General features: G+C 41.9%; 1 protein-coding gene across 1 annotated transcript; it reads left to right on the plus strand.

Annotated features, from left to right (window-relative positions):
• The first annotated feature begins 433 nt into the window (after nucleotides 1-433).
• Nucleotides 434-20,038, plus strand: LOC115199260 (galactose-3-O-sulfotransferase 2). The gene is made up of 7 exons (XM_029761878.1): nucleotides 434-778; nucleotides 2,278-2,397; nucleotides 11,714-11,864; nucleotides 11,986-12,132; nucleotides 16,985-17,105; nucleotides 17,402-17,604; nucleotides 19,307-20,038. The coding sequence occupies exons 1-7, from the start codon at nucleotides 756-758 to the stop codon at nucleotides 20,036-20,038; spliced, it is 1,497 nt and encodes a 498-aa protein (XP_029617738.1). The 5' UTR covers nucleotides 434-755.
• The last annotated feature ends 4,055 nt before the right edge of the window (nucleotides 20,039-24,093 follow it).

Consider the following 24,093-nt stretch of genomic DNA (forward strand, 5'->3'; position numbering starts at 1 on the left):
AACAAAAACATTTCACTGGCCCTAGCTGCCCACTGACGGGTTGATCATCCGGGTTTCCAAAACATCCCCTGTATGTCGAGCCCAGACAGACAGGGGCATTCCCGTGCTGTTGTTGCTTCTTCAGAAAGTTTGGGTCAATTTCACATTACTGTTTGAATAAATCATGATGATAAAAAAAACGTGACCATGTACATGTCTTTCACTGGAACCCTGGCAACCAATTAAAAATGTGTGTTCCACTGCCAAGTCAAACGGTCGCAAATGTGACTTTTTTGGTTGCAGTATCGGACACTGCCCGCGCGTGTTTGTGTGTGTATGCTGTGTCTGTGTCCCTGTGTATGTTTGTGTGTGACTCCCCCGCCTCTCATGACCCCACCCCCCCAACCCTGCACATAAACATTTACGCTCACAAAGCCAACCCCTTTCTCTCCGTCCAAACCTGTTTTTATCCCAGAGCCCTGAAGGAGCAGCTAGCCAGCAAGGAGAAAGGCGCAATAATAAAAGGGAATGCAGCTTGACAAACAGCACTGCGAGGGCGTCACGTAGCAGCCTGCGGTAGCCTAAAACCGTAAAGCAAAACCTCCGGGATTTTATAAAGAAGACAATACTCGTTAATCTATAGCGATGGCTTGATTTGATCGGTGGGTTTTCGGTAAAGGCACGGCCAGGGCTCGTGCCTTCGAGATGCACGGTGGCTCCTGCTGCCGTCAACCGCTGCAACACGCCACGGAAACCGCCACCGGCCCGGTTCTATCATGGCTTTCAAACGGAGAGCGAGGTAAGAACACCGAGTTTGTGTTCAGTCGAGACCGGGACGGGGCTTGCATTGCAATCCGAGCCAGCAGCGGAATCGGACAATGGAGGTTGATAGATGCAAGGCTCTGAATTTCTCATTGAAACCGAAGCTGAGATTGATACAGTGACAACGACAGACAGCGGTGGTTGTTTTTTTATTGTTTTTTTTATGGTCGGTCTACTGAAAAGAGAATCCCACCAAACTAAGGCCCCCACGTTCGTGCGATAATGTCTCTTCCTTAGGCTATACCCTTCATTGAGCATTCAGTTTATATAATTTGTATTAGGGCGTCTCACAATGTAACTCATGCTAAGCATTTGCTTGCCTTGCATGCTTACTAGCAGGTCGACTCATCACCATGCTCGCTTGTGTGACAAACTGAAATCCGTGATTTCGCTCTGTCTGTTACGATTCTGTGGTGTAGCTAGAAAGATTAATTTTCAATCAGCAGTGTGCTGTTCTTGTCTGTGGTTATTGCTTACAGCTTCGCCTCCTCTCAGTCTGAAAAACCGTTGTGCTTGATTGAACATCTGGGAACATTGAAGTATATTTCCACCCACTATCTTCGTTTTTATCATCATTTTATTATAACAATAAATCAATGCGTTATAGCACACAGCAGAAGAGGTTATTACTGTGACATAAACATTACAGTGGGACAGTAGGCTAGAACTGTAGCAAGCTATCTAGCAGTACAATGCCTGTTACTGTTGTGGCTGAAAGAGTCATTGACAGGTTTGCACAGCACAGGGATATCATTACAGTACCACTAAACCAATTCCACCTATGATGACATGTGATACAGCATTGAACCAGATACCCCTATTTAGAAGTACTCTATAGGCCTACTTCCACTATTTTTCAAGAACTGTACCCCTGCCAAATAGAGGAAAGTAAACAAACACATCAATGAAGAGTGAGTAAATTCTGTGCACACACACATGAATTCATGAAATTCCTCTATCCTCTATAGACTTGTTGTTTAGGTCAATTATTCCTTGTTCTGTTTACATGCCGTGTTCGCTGACATCATACTCAGAGAATGTACTCGCTGATACTGGTGCTTCTCACTGGTCATCACAACCCTCAAGTCATAATTGTTTGGGGACCCATGCAACTCTGCCTCTCGCACACTACCTTTCTTTATCTTTCTCCCTCCCTCTATTTCCCTTCTTCCCTCTCTCCTTATTTCTCTGTCCCTTGCTCCCTTGCTCTTTATACCCTCTCCCCTTCTCCTTCCTCTCCCGCCCCACTCCAGGAGGATGTGGCTGGGGCCTACGTGGCTCTGAGCCTAACCCTTATATTAGTTTGTGTTGTCATATCATATTTGTTTGGTGACCCATGCAATTCTCTCTCCCTGTCTCTCTCTCACTCACACACACACACACACACACACACACAAAGGGTATGTGGCTGGGGCACGTGGCTCTGGACCTTTAAATAAATAACAGTAATATTTATAATTCTCTACCTCTCCACAGGAGGATGCGGCTAGGGCTGGGGCGCTATCGGGTGGGGCCCATGTGGCTCTGGAAGGCCCTGCTGGTGTTTGTGGCCATCGCCTTCGCAGGACAGTTACTGGGGGTCATCTTCAACAAAAGGTAAGAGGTCCTCCACCCTAGCATGGTCCCAGATCAGTTCCTGCTGTCTTTGCATATTCCTGTTTGACAATGAGCGTTGGAGTTGGCAAGAAAGCGCAAACATTTGTGGGATCAGGCTATAGCTACTCTGCAGCTCTTTGTGAAAACTACATCTTCTTTTTCTATTCTATTGTTCTTCAGTAGATAATAGAATCAACTTCCCTATCCCAGTCCATAACCAGTATATAACCAGTATAGGAACAACCAATACAGCAATGTTGTGTTCGGTCAACTTTCACCTGCACCTTTAGCAATTTGCACCTTTCTCTTTTTTTTCATATTGCTTTCATCAGCAAAACAATGAAGAAGAAAAATACATTGTAGTAGCACCTACATTATAGAGACTTACCTTGTACAGTATGTTACGTCTTGATTCATTAATAACCTCTAAAAGTCTAAGCTGTTGGGGGGGTTCTACTAAGCTAACATGTGGAATTGTTTTAAGATGATCATAACATGGATCATTTAGCTATATGATTTTTAATTTTAGAACCCCTTCAAGTATAAAACATATATATTTCAAAAATATTTAATAAAATATTGAATTTGGCCTTAACTACTCTATCCCATGGAAACACATTGAATAACACATTCATAAGTGGCAAAAAAGACAGTAAAAAAATAAATAATAAAGGTATAAGGTTTTGAAGTGTCTGGCCGATATCTAGGACATATAAGAAAGCTCAAGAAATATTTAAGTATTTTTTTTTTACACATATTTAACCCCTTATTTTGGTTGGCACAAAACTACCTCCATACTTCGATTAATTTGTATGGGTTACATTCAGACAAGTCCCGTGACACTTTTTTATATATTTTTTATTTTATTTAACCTTTATTTAACTAGGCAAGTCAGTTAAGAACAAATTCTTATTTACAATGACGACCTCCCAAAACACAAAAGGCCTCCTGCGGGGACAGGGGCCTGGGATTAAAAATGTAAAGTACATTTACATTTACATTTAAGTAATTTAGCAGACGCTCTTATCCAGAGCGACTTACAAATTGGTGCATTCACCTTATGATATCCAGTGGAACAACCACTTTACAATAGTGCATCTAAATATTTTAAGGGGGGGGGGTTAGAAGGATTACTTTATCCTATCCTAGGTATTCCTTAAAGAGGTGGGGTTTCAGGTGTCTCCGGAAGGTGGTGATTGACTCCGCTGTCCTGGCGTCGTGAGGGAGTTTGTTCCACCATTGGGGTGCCAGAGCAGCGAACAGTTTTGACTGGGCTGAGCGGGAACTGTACTTCCTCAGAGGTAGGGAGGCGAGCAGGCCAGAGGTGGATGAACGCAGTGCCCTTGTTTGGGTGTAGGGCCTGATCAGAGCCTGAAGGTACGGAGGTGCCGTTCCCCTCACAGCTCCGTAGGCAAGCACCATGGTCTTGTAGCGGATGCGAGCTTCAACTGGAAGCCAGTGGAGAGAGCGGAGGAGCGGGATGACGTGAGAGAACTTGGGAAGGTTGAACACCAGACGGGCTGCGGCGTTCTGGATGAGTTGTAGGGGTTTAATGGCACAGGCAGGGAAATAAAACAACGAGAGAGACATCACAATACTACATTAAGAGAGACCTAAGACAACAACATAGCATGGCAGCAACGCATGACAACACAGCATGGTAGCAACACAACATGACAACAACATGGTAGCAACACAACATGGCAGCAGCACAACATGGTAGAAGCACAAAACATGGTACAATCATTATTGGACACAGACAACAGCACAAAGGGCAATAGGTAGAGACAACAATACATCACGCGAAGCAGTCACAACTGTCAGTAAGAGTGTCCATGATCTAGTCTCTGAATGAAGAGATGGAGATAAAACTGTCCAGTTTGAGTGTTTGTTGCAGCTCATTCCAGCTGCAGCGAACTGAAAAGAGGAGCAACCCAGGGATGTGTGTGTTTGGGGACCTTTAACAGAATGTGACTGTCAGAACGGTTGTTGTATGTAGAGGATGAGGGCTGCAGTAGGTATCTCAGATACCCTAAGAGGGTTTTATAAATAATCATCAACCAGTGGGTCTTGCAACGGATATACAGAGATGACCAGATTACAGAGGAGTATAGAGTGCAGTGATGGGTCCTATAAGGAGCATTGTTGGCAAATCTGATGGCCGAATGGTAAAGAGCATCTAGCCGCTCGAGAGCACCCTTACCTGCCGATCTATAAATTACGTCTCCGTAATCTAAAATGGGTAGGATGGTCATCTGAATCAGGGTTAGTTTGGCAGCTGGGGTGAAAGAGGAGTGATTACGATAGAGGAAACCAAGTCTAGATTTAACCTTAGCCTGCAGCTTTGATATGTGCTGAGAGAAGGACAGTGCCATACTCCCAAGTACTTGTATGCAGTGACTATCTCAAGCTCTAAACCCTCAGAGGTAGTAATCACACATGTAGGGAGAGGGGCATTCTTCTTACCAAACCACATGACCTTTGTTTTGGCGGTGTTCAGAACAAGGTTAAAGGCAGAGAAAAAGCTTGTTGGACACTAAGAAAGCTTTGTTGTAGAGTGTAACACAAAAGCCGAGGAGGGGCCAGCTGAGTATTAGACTGTATCATCTGCATATAAATGGATGAGAGAGCTTTCTACTGGCTGCGCTATGTTGTTGATGTAAATTGAGAAAAGTGTGGGGCCTAGGATCAAGCCTTGGGGTACTCCCTTGGTGACAGGCAGTGGCTGAGGCAGCAGATGTTCTGACTTTATACACTGCACTCTTTGTGAGAGGTAGTTTGCAAACCAGGCCAAAGACCCCTCAGAGACACCAATACTCAATAATTAGCCGGCCCACAAGAATGGGCCGGCCCACAAGAATGGAATGGTCTACCGTATCAAAAGCTTTGGTCAAGTCAATAAAAATAGCAGCACAACATTGCTTAGAATCAAGGGCAATGGTGAAATCATTGAGGACCTTTAAGGTTGCAATGACACATCCATAACCTGAGCGCAAACCAGATTGCATACCAGAAGAATACTATAGACATCAAGAAAGCCAGTCAGTTGATTATTGACAAGTTTTTCCAACACTTTTGATAAACAGGGCAAAATAGAAATTGGCCTATAACAGTTACGATCAGCTTTATCTCCCCCTTTAAATAAAAAACGCACCGTGGCTGCCTTCCAAGCAATTGGAACCTCCCCAGAGAGTAGAGACAGGTTTAAAAGGTCAGAGATAGGCTTGGCGATGGTAGGGGCAGCAACACTAAAGAAGAAGGGGTCTAATCCATCTGACCCAGATGTTTTTTTGGGGTCAAGTTTCAGGAGCTCCTTTAGCACCTGGACTCAGTGACCGCCTGCAGGGAGAAACTTTGTAGCTGAGCAGAGGAAAAGAGGGAGGAGCATCGTGGTAGTTGCATTAGAAGGGGTGGGAGATTAGGAAATGTTGGACGGGCAAGGAGGCATGGCTGAGTCAAATAGGAATCCTGACTTGTTGAAGTGGTGATTAAAGAGCTCAGCCATGTGCTCCTTGTCAGTAACAACCACATCATCAACATTAAGGGACATGGGCATATGTGAGGAGGAGGGTTTATTCTCCAGGTCTTTAACCATTTTACAGAACTTCTTGGGGTTAGACCCACAGAGAAAGACCTGCTCCTTAAAGTAACTAACTTTGGCCTTCCGGATAGCCTGAGTGCACTTATTTCTCATTTGACTGAACAAGAGCCAGTCAGCCTGAGTATGCGTGTGCTGAGCCTTTCGCCAAATGGAATTCTTGAGGTGGAGTAACCTGTTTTTAATTCTAATTTTCTTTATGGTGGCATGTTTGTTAACAATACCACTGAAAATATGAAAAAATAAGGTCCAACCGTCTTCGACAGAGGGGATCAAGCTAATTCTATTCAAATTTACAGAGACCAGGTCATGAAGGAAGTTTTGCTCATTAAAGTGTTTTAGCAAGCATCTATGACAAATCCGGACAGGTCGTTTCACTGAGCAGCCATTACGAAGACAGGCTGTAAAACAGTCATCACTAACGTCATTACAGAAAACACCAGAATGATAGCTATCAGGATTATTTGTGAGGAAAACGTCAAGGAGAGTAGCCTTTTCTGGGTGTTTGGAGTCATACCTTGTGGGATTGGTAGTAATCTGAGAAAGATTTAAGGAGTCCCATTGCTTTAGGACTTGGTCAGGTGGTTTAAGTATGTCCCAGTTTAGGTCACCTAGCAGGAAAAATTCAGACTTAGTGTAAGGAGCCAGGAGAGAGCTTAGGGCAGGTAGGGTGCAGGCCGGTGCTGATGGAGGACGATAACACCCAGCAACAGTCAACGAAGAGTTATTTGAAAGTTTATTGCGTAAAACCAGCAAATCAAATTGTTTGAGGACAGACTTGGTGGAGACAACCGAGCACTGAAGGTGTTCCTTGGTAAAGATTGCCACTCCACCAACTTTGGAAGATCTGTCTTGCCGAAAAAGATTAGAACTAGAAAGGTTAACATTAGTGTTCAAAACACTCTTAATCACGTCTCAGTAATGACCAATACATCTGGATTGGAGCTGTGAACCCACACTTTCAATTGATCCATTTTAGGTAATAAGCTTCTAGTGTTAACGTGCAGAAAACCCAGGCTTTTACGAGAGCAGAAATCAGTGAAGCAGATATCAGAGCACAAGTCAGAATTGGGGTTAGCAACAGTAGATGGGCCAGAGTGTACATGCACATTTCCATATATCATCAGCAGTAATACAATCAAGGCACAGTACAGGGATAGCTTTGCAGTGTTGATTTATGACATTTGAATGTGCATTAGATGGCAAAATCATATTGTACAGCAATCTCATCAGGTAATATGAATATAAAGCCGGCGAGAGGTGTCCCGAGTGTGGGAACAAACACAGTCTGTCCCACGGTTGGGTAAACAAGCAAGTTCATAGTCATCAAAGCATGCAGGAGTCATGAGGCAAATAGCATAAAGCACAACAAAAAAATATAACGACTTGGGGCTAGCCATTGTAAGTTCAGAGTCACTCGCCCCAACAGTGTGTGTGTGCTGGAGGTGAGCGAAAGCTCGGGAGAGAGGGGGAAGTATGGCGGGGTTACCTGTACCAGACGGGGAGACAGGCCAGGGCAGACAGTGAACAGATCGCCAGGTGGAATCCAAGCAGCAGTGTCACACCCACATGGGATAAGCTTTTTCCTGGAGGCAGATTCCGTGTAGAAAATGCCAGGGGATGGTTTCTGAACAGCGGGAGGGTGCTTCAAAGGCTTCTGGATTTGGGTGGGTAGGCTGTGAGACTCTCCTGCCATTGTTGGGCTCAAAGGCTTTGACACCTCTCACTTCACACCTCAGTGCTAATTGAAGTTGTATCTGTTCTGTCCTAGCAAGCTTGGTAGCCTTAACTTAGCATTATGGGGGTTGTAGAGCAAAACGGAGAACACCATCATGTTCGTGAGAGTCTCATCTTTACATAAAGTTTGTAGGTCAAACCGTTTGGACGCTACAGGCGTATTCGTGAGAAGACAGATTTTTTTGTATGTCTCACGGTCTTGACAAAAACTGCCGTAGCTCGGCCACCTTCCATCATAGATGCGAAGGCTGAAATAGGCAGATGCGTTGGATCATGACGCAGCCCATGCGCATTTTTTTTTAATGTAACTGTATTTAGAAAAAAGCATGCTAAGTGACCTGGTCCGTGTTGTCTTCTAGAGTGACCCAACTGTTTGGATAGAAGTGTGTCCAGTAAATAACTACAGTATCTATATGGGTCTTTCTATAAACTAGGGTACCAGTGAGGATTTCCTACACTGGACAACTTGTTACCGCTGTTGATAAGTCATTGATAATAATCTGCCAATTTATTTCATGTCATTACATTAAGATATAAGAGGGATCATAGCTATATTCCATCAAATTTAGGAGTTGATTTAAACCTGTGTTTAACCCTTTATCATGGTCGATGTTTTAACAGAAAGTCAGAAAGTCCAAAATGCAAGGACTTTCTGTCCTCGCATTTATGGCAGTTTAAGTTGTCTTTATATCATATATTAAGCATTAATCAGTTAAATTAGACATAAAACTTGAACCCTGTAAGAATCCTGGATCTAGCTGTTGGACAGTGTTTTTGTATAGCGATCTCAGAAATGCAGTGTAACTAACATTTTGTGTCTTCTTATGTTATGTGGTGAAAACAGTTTAATGGGAATGCAAATCCAAAATAATTAATTGAAAAATAGAATAATTCTAACTGAAAGTCACCTTACCTTGATACTTAAAACCTAAATCAATACTATCATCAATACTATCATTAAAGCGGCTCTTCAATAATTATGCATAATAGTTTACTTGTTGGATTCACTTTAGGTGTCAAGCTGTTTAATTACGCCCTGATATTTTCACACATCATCATCTGACCCAGCAAAGAATTTTCAGAATGACAACCAAGTGACGGATAGCTGTTGTGATAGTGCAAGAGATTCTACAACAGCCCAAGTGCTGGAAAAAAAGGTGTTCGCGAGGAATGTCCAGAATATCTTGGTGTCTCATTTGTTACGCAAGTGTAGAGAGTTGTGCCTGGATTCACGTTGGATCTAATATCCCTAGCGAATTGAGGTTGATCATCTGTTGTTGTCTGCTTGATTTACAGCAGGGTCTCGTTAGATTTAATAGAGAAAGCATCAAGGTAATGAGTTCATGTTTTCGTATGTTTTTGTGCCTCGGATTGGACACGAGTCTACTGTGCGCAAGTGTGTAGGATAGACTATTGCGCAACACCCAACTCTCTTCCTGTTAATTATTCTGGATATAATGACAACAAATTACATAGCCTAGTGGACTTATTGACAATATGATCTGGTAATGAAATAACATGACAAATAAAGTTTGTTCTCCATGTTACACCTGCAATGTTAAACAATGGAAGGGGCTTGAATTTGTAGCTCAGAAATGTTTTGCTAGAAAAATGACATGTGTCATGCACAAAGTAGATGTCCTAACCGACTTGCCAAAACTATAGTTTGTTAACAAGAAATTTGTGGAGTGGTTGAAAAACTAGTTTTAATGACTCCAACCTAAGTGTATGTAAACTTCCGACTTCAACTGTATTTTAGAATGTAATAATTTGAATAACAAATTCATTATTCTTAAAGTGGTAATGGCCTACTTTTTCTTTTACACTTTTGCATGCTTTTTGGGGGTAGGGGTTCTATAATAGGCCCTAAATGTACAATTATATACAGTTGAAGTTGGAAGTTTACATACACTTAGGTTGGAGTCATTATAACTCGTTTTTCAACCACTCCACAAATGTCTTGTTAACAAACTATAGTTTTGGCAAGTCGGTTAGGACATGTACTTTGTGCATGACACAAGTCATTTTTCTACAATTGTTTACAGATGGATTATTTCACTTATAATTCACTGTACCACAATTCCAGTGGGTCAGATGTTTATATACACTATGTTGACTGTGCCTTTAAACAGCTTGGAAAATTCCAGAAAATGATGTCATGGCTTTAGAAGCTTCTGATAGGCTAATTGACATAATTTGAGTCAATTGGAGGTGTACCTGTGGATGTATTTCAAGGCCTAGCTTCAAACTCAGTGCCTCTTTGCTTGACATCATGGGGAAATCAAAATAAATTAGCCAAGACCTCAGGAAAGAATTGTATACCTCCACAACTCTGGTTCATCCTTGGGAGCAATTACCAAACGCCTGAAGGTACCACGTTCATCTGTACAAATAATAGTACACAAGTATAAACACCATGGCACCATGCAGCTGTCATACCGCTCAGGAAGGAGACGCGTTCTGTCTCCTAGAGATGAACGTACAGTACGTGTTTTTTTTTTTTTTTAACTGATTGAAAGTATGAGATAATATCTGTAAACAAATGCTGAGGCTACGACGGCGCCAGTGCAATGAGTGGAGCTTACTTAGGTTCATCTGTACAAACAATAGTACGCGTGTATAAACACCATGGGACCACGCAGCCGTCATACTGCTCAGGAAGGAGACGCATTCTGTCTCCTAGAGATGAACGTACTTGGGTGCGAAAAGTGCAAATCAATCCCAGAACAACAGCAAAGAACCTTGTGAAGATGCTGGAGGAAACAGGTACAAAAGTATCTATTTCCTCAGTAAAACGAGTCCTATATCGACATAACCTGAAAGGCCACTCAACAAGGTAGAAGCCACTGCTCCAAAACCGCCATAAAAAAGCCAGACTACGGTTTGCAACTGCACATGTGGACAAAGATCGTACTTTTTGGAGAAATGTCCTCTGGTCTGATGAAACAAAAATAGAACTGTTTGTCCATAATGACCATTGTTATGTTTGGAGGAAAAAGGGGGAGGCTTGCAAGCCGAAGAACACCATCCCAACCGTGAAGCACGGGGGTGGCAGCATCATGTTGTGGGGGTGCTTTGCTGCAGGAGGGACTGGTGCACTTCACAAAATAGATGGCATGATGAGGTAGGAAAATTATGTGGATATATTGAAGAAACATCTCAAGACATCAGTCAGGAAGTTAAAGCTTGGTCGCAAATGGGTCTTCCAAATGGACAATGATCTCAAGCATACTTCCAAAGTTGTGGCAAAATGGCTTAAGGACAACAAAGTCAAGGTATTGGAGTGGCCATCACAAAGCCCTGACCTCAATCCTATAGAAAATTTGTGGGCAGAACTGAAAAAGCGTGTGCGAGCAAGGAGGTCTGCAATCCTGACTCGGTTACACCAGCTCTGTCAGGGGGAATGGGCCACAATTCACCCAACTTATTGTTGGAAGATTGTGTAAGGCTACCCGAAACATTTGACGCAAGTTAAACAATTTAAAGGCAATGCTACCAAATACTAATTGAGTGTATGTAAACTTCTGACGCACTGGAAATGTGATGAAAGAAATAAAATCTGAAATAAATAATTCTCTCTAATATTATTCTGAAATTTCACATTCTTAATATAAAGTGGTGACTCTAATTTTTACTTGGATTAAATGTCAGGAATTGTGAAAAACTGAGTTTAAATGTATTTGGCTAAGGTGTATGTAAACTTCCGACTTCAACTGTAAATTATACAATTGTATAACATTGAGGTCCTTGAAAATTACAATTAAGTTCTTGAAACGGTCCTTGAATTTGACTTATCAATGTCTGTATGAACCCTGCTTTAAGAATGTATAGTCATATGACTATGTTGTTGGAGTTATGGGCCAATTTTTATAAATTTACATTTATTCCTCTCAGTGCACATGTGGAACAGCATAAAAATATGTTTTATTTTTGTTTCAAACCATTTAGAAATCATCTTATTTTCCCCCTCCCCTCATGTAGCCTCCAGCAGGACAGGTCGCGGTCGCTGTTCTCATCCGACGGCCAGGGCCCGTCTCTGGGCTCCTGTCGGCCCCACAGCCACGTCATGTTCCTGAAGACCCACAAGACAGCCAGCAGCACTGTTCTCAACATGCTTTACCGATACGGAGAGGTAGACTACTTCATCTTCAGTTTGGCTTTCCTTCAGCAAACTTATTTTTATGTTATATTGTACAATTTATTTTGGCTCTTTGAAAGCAGCTTCAAATCCATAGTCGTTCTTGTTCTTCTAGGAGAGGGATCTGTGCTTTGCCCTGCCTTTGGGGTACCAGTTTGGCTACCCCCTCCCCTTCAACGCACACAGGGTCAAAGGTTATAGAGGGCCCCACGTGGCCGCGTTCAGCATTATGGGAAACCACATGCGCTTCAACAAACCAGAGGTACGTGTTTTAGATTATTAATTGTGTATTCCATTATTTTCTTCCAATGTGTATTTATTGAGGTTTTTGAACAGCAAAAAAAACCCCGAACAAACAAACCCATTAACAGGGCAAGACACAAGGTCAATTGTATTGTAATTTTTCCTGTATTTTTGTGCATGTGAGGACATTTTTTATTCTATATTTACACGTTGGCCTATTATTTATTGAGGAAACAAACAAAATCATAGGACAGAAGGGAGAAAAAAACGAATACAAAACAGAGTATTCTTAAACATTTTTGTGCGTTAGTTTAACACAGATTATTATTTGCATGGAGCTGATGATGTCTTTTGTAGGTTTGGCAGGTTCGCTTGTGATTTGTTAACTGCTTCTGTTGTTGGCAAAGAAAAGGACACTGACAGTTCTATGTGAATGTTTAAACAGGATGGAGCAATTTAGCTACCAAAAGTATGTGGACACCTGCTCGTCGTACATCTCATTCCAAAATCATGGGCATTAATATATAGTTGGTCCCCCCTTTGCTGCTATAACAGCCTCCACTCTTCTGGGAAGGCTTTCCACTAGATGTTGGAAAGGACTTCCATTCAGCCACAAGAGCATTAGTGCATTCGTGAGGTCGGGTACTGATGTTGGGCGATTAGCCCTGGCTCGCAGTTGGCGTTCCAATTCATCCCTTAGGTGTTCAATGGGGTTGAGGTCAGGGCTCTGTGCAGGCCAGTCAAGTTCTTCCACACCAATCTCGACAAACAATTTCTGTATGGACCTCGCACTGGGGCATTGCACTGGGGCATTGTCATGCTGAAACAGAAAGGGCCTTCCCCAAACTGTTGCCACAAAGTTGGAAGCACAGAAATATCTAGAATGTCATTGTATGCTGTAGCGTTACGATTTCCCTTCATTGGGGCCTAGACCGAACCATGAAAAACAGCCTCAGACCATTATTCCCCCTCCAACAAACTTTACGTTCTCCTGGTATCCGTCAAACCCAGATTCGTCTGTCGGATTGCCAGATGGTGAAACTCGGTAGTGAGTGTTGCAACCGAGGACAGATGATTTTAACGGCGGGCCCCTTCTGTGAGCTTGTGTGGCCTACCACTTTGTGGCTGAGCCGTTGTTGCTCCTAGACGTTTCCACTTCACAATAACAGCACTTACAGTTGACCGGGGCAGCTCTAGCAGGGCAGAATTTGACGAACTGACTTGTTGGAAAGGTGGCATCCTATGATGATGCCACGTTTAAAGTCACTGAACTCATCAGTAAGGCAATTCTACTGCCAATGTTTGTCCTTGGAGATTGCATGACTGTGTGCTCGATTTTATACACCTGTCAGCAACTGGTATGCCTGAAATAGCTGAATCCACTAATTTGAAGGGGTGTCCACATACTTTTGTATATATAGTGTATCTTAGAATCATCACTGACTGTACGGTGTGTGTGTATGTTTGTGTGTGTGAGTGGATTACTTTTGGGAACAGGAGCGACCAGAGCTTATTAAAAGAGGTTTGTTAGTGGTACTTGTGAGAAAACATCAAAGACTGGGATTCAACTTCACAAACATTAGACTCATTGCGCGCACACACACACACACACACACACACACACACACACACACACACTCCTACTAGTCCTTCTAAAATATATATATTTTTTTTCTTTAGGGGCTAGATCTGCTTTAATATTGCAGATACATTGTGGCTTCTATCAATGTAATTGGCTGCATCATTTCCAATCCCCCATATACACTACCGTTCAAAAGTTTGGGGTCACTTGGAAATGTCCTTGTTTTTGAAAGAAAAGCACATTTTTATGTCCATTAAAATAACATAAAATTGATCAGAAATACAGTGTAGATGTTGTTAATGTTATAAATTATTATTGTAACTGGAAACGGCAGATTTTTTATGGAATATCTACATGGGCGTACAGAGGCCCATTATCAGCAACCATCACTCCTGTGTTCCTATGGCTCATTGTGTTAGCTAATCCAAGTTTATCATTTTAAAAGGCAAATTGATCATTAGAAAACCTTTTGCAATTATGTTAGCAAAGCTGAAAAATGTTGTCCTGATTAAAGAAGCAATAAAACTGTCCTTCTTTAGACTAGTTGAGTATCTGGAGCATCAGCATTTGTGGGTTCGATTACAGGCTCAAAATGGTCAGAAATAAAGAACTTTCTTCTGAAACTCGTCAGTCTATTCTTTCTGAGAAATGAAGGCTATTCCATGCGAGAAATTGCCAAGAAACTGAAGATCTCGTACAACGCTGTGTACTACTCCCTTAACAGAACAGCACAAATTGTCTCTAACCAGAATAGAAAGAGGAGTGGGAGGCCCCGGTGCACAACTGAGCAAGAGGACAAGTATATTAGAGTGTCTAGTTTGAGAAACAGACGCCTCACAAGTCCTCAACTGGCAGCGACCAAAAACAAGATACATATATATATGGACAGTACCAAAACAAATTATCTAATGATTCTGTTTCTTCGCAGCAAAATTTGCAGAGCTGATATGGTTGTATCCCCCATATATATAACATTCTATTGGTTGCAAGAATTTTGTATAGTAATTTAAATTGAAAAACTCAAAGTATTGAATCTAGCGTAATTTTTTGCAGCAGTTCATAAACCATGTGCCATGGAATCGGTACATCGACAATCTCTTCACAACAATTTTGCAATCTGTATTGCACAGCTGTCATTTTTATGGGTCCTTAAAACCTGTTGAGGATCTTATCCCGATCTTATCCCGGTATTGGGATTCATTGTCATGTGACCATGGCGGGGAATTCAAAACTGCAAGAGTAATCATTTCAAAAAATCAAATAATCAACTATTTTCCTCCATTTGAAAGATATATCTCCTAAATCTAACCACGCTGTCCGATTTTCAGAGGCATTACGGAGAATGCATAAAGTTAGGTTATGTGAGGAGAGTACATTGACAATAGCTGCGTGTAATGTTTAGCCAATTCAAAGAAGGGCATCAACAGACAGAAAACTAGCTAGAATTATGCACTTACCTTTGACAATCTGCATCAGATGACACTCATAGGACATTATGTTATACAATACATGCATTTTTAGTTCCATCAAGTTCATATTTATATCCAAAAACAGCATTTACAGTCGCGGTGAAATTCAGAATTTTTTTCGGCTCGAATGCACCCAGTGAATCCAGCATTACAAATCACGGAATTACTATTCGAAAACATTGGTAAATTATAATATTGTCATTCAAAGAATAATATATTATCATCTCGTAATTGCTACCGAATGGCCAGATCTCAAAATAACTTTACTGGGAAATCACATTTTGCATAAACTGGGTACTATGCTAACAACAATAAGCTATATGCTAAGCTAAGCTAAGCTATACCGTTAGCATTAGCATCATCTAATATCGATAATAACATTCTAAATATCCCCTTACCTTTGATTATCTCCATCAGAAGGCGCTGCCAGAGATCCCAGGTCCAGAACAAATGTGGTTTCTTTTGACAAAGTTCATAATTTATGTCCAAATAGTTAGCGTTCAGTAGGCTCCCACAAAATGAGGTGGGCAGTGTAAAGTCACGTCGAAAAGCTAAAGAAAACCTAGTAAATAATCTATTTACGTTTGTTTAAACATGTCAAACGTTGTTTAGCACTAATCTTTTGTTCCATTTTTAACGTGAAACATCAGTAAACATCAGTAATATTTTCACACAACCTATCAAGTGTCTAGAATAAACGATAATGACAAAGGCACTCTTCTCAGATTCATGCGCAGGCGCAAAAAATGAAGTGATGACGTGTCAACTTGTAAGCTTTCTAATTCGGTCTGTATTCATGACAGATGCTTCCAACAACTTTCTAAAGATCGTTGACATCTAGTGGAAGCAGTAGGAGTTGCGAACTGAATCCTTTCTCACTGTGGTATCTTTAAAACAATGACACTAAATAGTACAGTCACAAAATTCTCTTTTTTTTTTATCTATTTTTCACAGGTTTTTGCCTGCAATATGAGTTTTGTTATACTTACAGACACCATTCAAACTGTTTTAGAAAATTCAGAGTGTTTTCTATCCGAATGTGTTCAAAATTCTCAATACTGCCCCCGTGGCCCGTAGAGGTTAAATGACGCTGGTATACATTTTTTTTATCACAATTTCCTTTAAACAATTTTGGTCTTTCATGCAGGGCTGACAGACAAGTTCCTTACTTTTTCCCCCTTCCACTTGCCTTTTCCTTTTTTGCGGTAATGCTGCAATTAGTTGGTTGTAATTTTGGGTAGAGCAGACATTTCCATATATTTTTGTTAGCTGCTTGTGTGACATAACTCCACCAGTCCTATTTTTGATATCATTCACAAAGATTATACCTTTGTTTTCTGTTTTTCCCCAAATAATGTTTATTTTAATCAATTAGTATATTTGAGTTTAACCATATTGTTGTAATATGTGTTCTGTCTTTTCTGGTGGATTAAACTGAAATTGCAGCCAATTTTCTATGGCTTGTTTTAAAAATAGCGATATTTTGGAGATTATTTCATTTTCAAGGACCACTATAAGTGAGAGGTTGTAATAAAGGCCTTCTAAACCGTTAGCTAAAGTGCCACCCTGTCCCTGATGAAGTAAAGGCATTATACTGCAATGAAGAGAAGAGAGTGCGGCACCTAACGTCATATTATTATATCCATTCTTTAGTTCATTATTTCATTTTTTACATCCAATCAAACCGTTTTCAATGTTTTTAATTATACGGTGTACAGGGTCATTTCAAGTCATTCAAACAGTTTGACTATGGCCTCCATCACTCGTTTTCTTTCCCCATGATCTTTGACCCTCTGACCTCTTCTTCTGTTGCCCTCCAGGTAGAGAAGGTGATGCCAGTGGACACCTTCTACTTCTCTATCATGCGTGACCCCGTAGCGCTGGCCGAGTCGTCCTATGCATATTACAAAGCTGTCGCCCCCGCCTTCAAGAAGGCCAAAGGTACAAAATGTAGCCAATCTGTTTAATGCTCGTATATTTCTGCTATTCTGTTACTTTTTGGGCACAGGTTAAGCCTAGTCCAGGACTCAAAAGCACTTTCATTAGAGATTTTCCATTGAGCATGCATTTTAAATTCAGGAGTAGGCTTAATCTGTGTCTGGGGAATCTGTTTTTTTAATCTACATTGAGGTTGTATGCTGCAAAATGAATTGCCTCATTGAGGACAAAGTTTTCTTAATCTAATTTTAATGTAATCTCTAATCTAATTTTAACCTTAATCTAATCTAATCTGACAGGCCTGGGAGAATTCGCCGACAACCCCAGAAAGTACTACGACCCCCGTCTCCGTAACAACCACTACGCCCGCAATCTGCTCTGGTTCGACTTCGGCCTGGACCACAACGCCAACTTCTCGACCACACTGGCCCGACGAGGCGAAGCGGCCGTCCGACGCGCCTTCAAACTCATCCTGGTCTCTGAGCACTTTGACCAATCCATGGTATATATACTATTATAATATATAATAATATATGCCATTTTGCAGACACTTTTAGCTTTTATCCATAGGTGGACCTTATTCTAGATCAACACTCTTTTTAAAAATGTTATTTAACCGTTATTTAACTAGGCAAGTCAGTTAAGAACAAATTCTCATTTACAATGATGGCCTACCAAAACGCAAAAGGCCTCCTGCGGGGACTGGGGCCGGGATTAAAAAAATTAAATATAGGACAAAACACACATCACTACAAGAGAGACAACACAACACTACATAAAGAGAGACCTAAGACAACAACATAGCATGGCAGCAACACATGACAACACAGCATGATAGCAACACAACATGGCAGCAGCACAACATGGTAGCAGCACAAAACATTTTACAAACATTATTGGGCACAGACAACAGCACAAAGGGCAAGAAGGTAGAGACAACAGTACATCACGCGAAGCAGCCACAACTGTCTGTAAGAGTGTGCATGATTGAGTCTTTGAATGAAGAGATAAAACTGTCCAGTTTGAGTGTTTTTTGCAGCTCGTTCCATGAGCATTGGTGGCAAATCTGATGGCCTAATGGTAAAGAACATCTAGCCGCTCGAGAGCACCCTTACCTGCCGATCTATAAATTCCATCTCCGTAATCTAACATGGGTAGGATGGTCATCTGAATCAGGGTTAGTTTGGCAGCTGGGGTGAAAGAAGAGCGATTACGATAGAGGCAACCAAGTCTAGATTATGTGCTGAGGGAAGGACAGTGTACCATCTAGCCATACTCCCAAGTACTTGTATGAGGTGACTACCTTAAGCTCTAAACCCTCAGAGGTAGTAATCACGCCTGTGGGGAGAGGGGTGTTCTTCTTACCAAACCACATGACCTTTGTTTTGGCGGTGTTCAGAACAAGGTTAAAGGCAGAGAAAGCTTGTTGGACACTAAGAAAGCTTTGTTGTAGAGTGTTTAACACAAAATACGGGGAGGGGCCAGCTGAGTATTAGACTGTATCATCTGCATATAAATGGATGAGAGAGCTTTCTACTGCCTGAGCTATGTTGTTGATGTAAATTGAGAAGAGCGTGGGGCCTAGGATCGAGCCTTGGGGTACTCCCTTGGTGACAGGCAGTGGCTGAGACAGCAGATGTTCTGACTTTATACACTGCACTCTTTGAGAGAGGTAGTTAGCAAACCAGTACAAAGACCCCTCAGAGACACCAATAATCCTTAGCCGGCCAATAAGAATGGAATGGTCTGCAGTATCAAAAGCTTTGGCCAAGTCTATGAAAATAGCAACACAACAATGCTTAGAATCAAGGGCAATGGTGACATAATTTAGGACCTTTAAGGTTGCAGTGACACATCCATAACCCTAGCTCTTGCTCTGAGACCCTTTATAAATACATGCCCTGGGTTCAGTTTTTCCTTTTAGATATAGCAAATAATATTACATTCACGGACAAGGTGGACCTGATCCTAGATCAGCACTCTTTTTCCTACGCTTTATGAATACACGTCCTGGGGCATATGTATCAAGTGTTTCAGCCTAGGATTGTTGATCTAGGATACATTTTGCCTTAGTGAATAAGATTACCTGATTCAAGATCAGCACTCTTACTCTGAGAAGCTTTATGAATGTGCTGATCAGTGAATAAGATTTAATGGACAAGGTCCCAGATCAGCACTCTCTTACCTACACTTTATGAATACAGGTCTTGCTGCGCCACGCCCTCTGCTGGCCGCTGGACGCCATCGTCTCCTTCAGTCTCAACGCCCGCCAGCAGAAGCCCAGCGGAGGCAGCTCCTGGGTGGGTAAAGCGGCTGCTGCGCAGCCCCCCGCCCTGGCTCTAACAGACGACCAACGTCTAAAGCTCCGCGAGTGGAATGCCCTGGACTGGCACCTCTACCAGGCCTTCAACCGCTCCTTCTGGAACGAGGTGGATCGCTTCGGGAGAACCAGGATGGACCAGGAGGTCGCTCTTCTCCGTACCCGCCGGGATGTGCTGGCCCGGGCCTGCCTGAGGGACGGCGGGAGACCTGTGGAGGCCAGCCGCATCCGCGACAAGACCATCAGGCCCTTCCAGAGCGGCTTGGTGAAGATCCTGGGATATGAGCTCCAGCCTGGGCTGGACAACGCTACTCATCAGTCCTGTCTGAGGATGATCAGGCCAGAGATCCAGTATAAGGACCTGCTGGACGCCAGGCAGTTCCCCAGGGCTGCTCCCCAGGCTGCCCAAGCCCAGGCCCCGGCTATCCCTGCTGGGGGAGACTACGTGAGGAAAGACCCTTCTTCCCAACTCAGGACAGGAGAGCTGGGGGTGGGGGAAGGAGGAGGAGTAGGAGGGGGGACGGGGGAGGACAGGAGTCGGTTATCTCGTAGTAATAATAATAATAATAACCAGACATTGCTACGAGAAGGAGGAGGGAAAGGGAAGATAAAATAGTTTTCCATCCAGAATTCACTACCTTGAGAGAGTGGATAAGACTATCGCTGACTGAGCCTGTGTACTTTTACTCAAGCACTCGTTGAGTATTTCTATTACTAAAGTACTCAAGAGACTTGTTGGAAAAAATACCCATTCTCCCTCCAACCCACCTCTACTTTACTGTACATTCTCTTTCTTCTGGCTGATCTTAGGACTGGTTATGACTCTATTTCGTGTTCACACGGACTTTATGATTGCTGTGGATGTGGTTCAATGGGACTTGAAATGGAATTGCATTGCGTTCAGTGGGCCAGCTGTCGATCAAAAAGTCTGCTTCTCTGATCCGAGAAAGAAAGTTACATTTGGTGGTCCAACTGCTACGTTCAACATAGTCTCCTGCACGATCAAGAACTCAGTCAGTTTTTGTTTTTCGAAAAAAATAACTAGGCTATTACCTTTCTTGAACGCTAACACAGACGGCATATATGATATGACAGCAGCCAGGCAGCCAGCCATAGCGACATACTGGGAGAGGAATGATTCCCACCTGATGTGAGTTGCATGTTCTGACTGAGAATAGGAATAGGAATGGAATCCATCGCTTTGAACGCAGTGTGTCCGGTGTAGAAAATGTGGTCCACATGAAGCAGTCGAGGCAGATGAGGGGAGGACGGCTCATAATGGCTGGAATTACAACGAAAGCATCAGTATCAAACACATGATACCGTTCTATTCGTTCCATTCCAGCAATTACAATGAGCCTGTCCTCCAATTTAAAGCGACACCAGCCTCCACTGATACGAAGCCAGCATTGGAGAGCAGTGAGTCTCAGAATAGGCTTAACTGTGATGTCTCCAAGATGGGAGTTAGGAGCGAAAACTCTTAAGTTAACACATGGTACTTTGATAAGGACCGACGTGTACAGCAGTAATGTACTGTATCTGAACTGAAGCACTGTGGTTGAATGGATAGCTAGCATGTCTGACTTTGAACCTTTTAGTGTGGCTTTCAATAGATATAGTAATATTGGTCCACAGTTTTTCCCTGACTCAATGCGGGTGTTAAATGCGAGCTACACAGCAAATGGGCCAGTGTTACCTAGTGTTGATTTTTCAGTGTAACATTTCTAGTGTTGATTCAGGTGTTAAGTTAACACTATTTGGTGTAAATGAACCCCAGTGTTGGTGTTAATAACCAGTGTTAAACTAAAACGACGTCCATCATTATCATATTTCTGATATCTTAGTCTTCCCAACCCAGCAGTCATTCTGAATGCAGGTGAATAAGAATTTAAAATGTTGGATATACCAGTCTGTCTGGATTCCAATAGGAATTACTCATCACATCACTCATCATAATGTGACTTGCAGGCCTGAAAACCATGAGTTTCAGGCCACTGTATTGGGCTAAAACAAGGCCCTCAAAATAAGGCCTTATTAAAAACTTGTTGTATTGTGTTAAATAATATAGTTTTAATGTTAATATATTCCCTAAGGATCTCACTAAATGGATGAATGCAACAACCATGTCTCTGTCACAAAACAATACAGTTATAGGTGGTAAAACTACAATTCACTCAAAAGGCAAGGCACTCTGGGAAATATGGAAATAAGGCTGTACACTAAGCAGTGTGCTAATTTAACACTGCAAAGTGTGGACCGGTATAGACACTGGACCAGTGGCCTCACATTAATTTGTGGGAAAGCCAACCTATTCACTGAAATTGTCCAGTCTAAATAGTGCTGTTTCCTTTTCCTTATTGGCCAATGGCCATCTACCGAAATAAACTTGATCAATAAAGTTGATAAATGGCTGCGAAAAGTTGCCATCTATCGACATATATGTAGTATACCCATGTTCATTGAGGTTTGTCTGTTAGAAAAGCGCAAACAGTACATGTCACCGCGGTTGTTGTCCCACTTCCATTGATTTCAATACAATATCGATGTGAGCGATTAATTTGCGCTTGATATTGTGTACAGTAAAACAAGCTAATCAATTCCAGTCTTGAGTGACAGCTTGGTAAATGTTGGTCTGTGTGCAGTTCATAAGGTACTTATTTAGCAGTCATCTGAACACAAGTGTGACACATATGTAGGGAGTAACTTTTATGTATTGGTCTTCAAAATATCACAACGTATTTGAACATATTGATTATGAATTTGGACATCTAAAACCAGTTTAGCCATGAGTCAAAAAGCCATGACAACAGGAAGCAGCAACAGTATAATTTTCAATGTATGTTTTAGGAATATAAATGGTACTTTAAACATTATTTTTCAGGATTATACATTATCAGGTAAAAGCAATTAAATGAACCCAAAAACATGCTATGATTTATTGATTTTGATGATATTAGTGGAATTGTGAAAATATGTTTGTTCTGGCTATAAACATATACTGTACATCACGTGTGTACATACAGTGGCTTGCGAAAGTATTCACCCCCCTTGGCATTTTTCCTATTTTGTTGCCTTACATCTTGGAATTAAAATAGATTTTGGGGGGGGGGGGGGTTGTATCATTTGATTTACACAACATGCCTACCACTTTGAAGATGCAAAATATTGTTTATTGTGAAACAAACAAGAAATAAGACAAAAAAACTGAAAACTTGAGCGTGCATAACTATTCACCCCCCCAAAGTCAATACTTTGTAGAGCCACCTTTTGCAGCAATTACTGATGCAAGTCTCTTGGGGTATGTCTCCTTAAGCTTGGCACATCTAGCCACAGGGATTTTTGCCCATTCTTAAAGGCAAAACGGCTTCAGCTCCTTCAAGTTAGATGGGTTCTGCTGGTATACAGCAATCTTTAAGTCATATCACAGATTCTCAATTGGATTGAGGTCTGGGCGTTGACTAGGCCATTCCAAGACATTTAAATGTTTCCCCTTAAACCACTTGTTGCTTCAGCAGTATGCTTAGGGTCATTGTCCTGCTGGTAGGTGAACCTCCGTCCCAGTCTCAAATCTCTGGAAGACTGAAATAGGTATCCCTCAAGAATTTCCCTGTATTTAGCGCCATCCATCATTCTTTCAATTCTGACCAGTTTCCCAGTCCCTGCCGATGGGGATGATATTCTCGGGGTGATGAGAGGGGTTGGGTTTGCGCCAGACAGAGAGTTTTCCTTGATGGTCAAAAAGCTCAATTTTAGTCTAATCTGACCAGAGTACCTTCTTCCATATGTTTGGGGAGTCTCCCACATGCCTTTTGGCGAACACAAACGTGTTTACTTATTTTTTTCTTTAAGCAATGGCTTTTTTCTGGCCACTCTTCTGTAAAGCCCAGCTCTGTGGAGTGTATGCCTTAAAGTGGTCCTGTGGACAGATACTCCAATCTCCACTGTGGAGCTTTGCAGCTCCTTCAGAGTTATCTTTGGTCTCTTTGTTCCCTGTCTGATTAATGCCCTCCTTGCCTGGTCTGTGAGTTTTGGAGGGCGGCCCTCTCTTGGCAGGTTTGTTGTGGTGCCATATACTTTCAATTTTTTAATAATTGATTTAATGGTGCTCCGTGGGTTGTTCAAAGTTTCTGATATTTTTTTATATTCCAACCCTGATCAGTACTTCTCCACAACTTTGTCCCTGAACTGTTTGGAGAGCTCCTTGGTCTTCATGGTGCCCCTTGCTAAGTGGTGTTGCAGACTCTGGGGCCATTCAGAACAGGTGTATATATACTGAGATCATGTGACACTTAGATTGCACACAGGTGGACTTTATTTAACGAATTATGTGAGTTTTGAAGGTAATTGGTTGCACCAGACCTTATTTAGGGGCATCATAGCAAAGGGGGTGAATACATATGTGCGCACCACTTTTCCGTTTTTTAATTTTTTAAAATTTTTGAAACAAGTAATTTTTTTCACTTCACCAATTTGGACTATTTTGTGTATGTCCATTACATGAAATCCAAATAAAAATCAATTTAAATTACAGGTTGTAATGCAACAAAATAGGAAAAACGTCAAGGGGGATGAATACTTTTGCAAGGCACTGTACATATACAGTACATTTAACACACAGATACAGATGCTCGCACACAGATGCTCGCACACACTGTTACTCCGTCATGCTTG

Source organism: Salmo trutta, chromosome 8 (genome assembly GCF_901001165.1).
Source record: "Salmo trutta chromosome 8, fSalTru1.1, whole genome shotgun sequence".
Taxonomy (NCBI): Eukaryota; Metazoa; Chordata; class Actinopteri; order Salmoniformes; family Salmonidae; genus Salmo; species Salmo trutta.

What these genes read in the sequence shown, in the direction of transcription:
- LOC115199260 (XM_029761878.1), top strand. Translation starts at nt 756, where the DNA reads ATGGCTTTCAAACGGAGAGCGAG. An exon ending in GGGGTCATCTTCAACAAAAG is followed by an intron (nt 2,398 to 11,713) that starts GTAAGAGGTCCT and finishes CCCCTCATGTAG; the next exon opens with CCTCCAGCAGGACAGGTCGC. An exon ending in TGCGCTTCAACAAACCAGAG is followed by an intron (nt 12,133 to 16,984) that starts GTACGTGTTTTA and finishes GTTGCCCTCCAG; the next exon opens with GTAGAGAAGGTGATGCCAGT.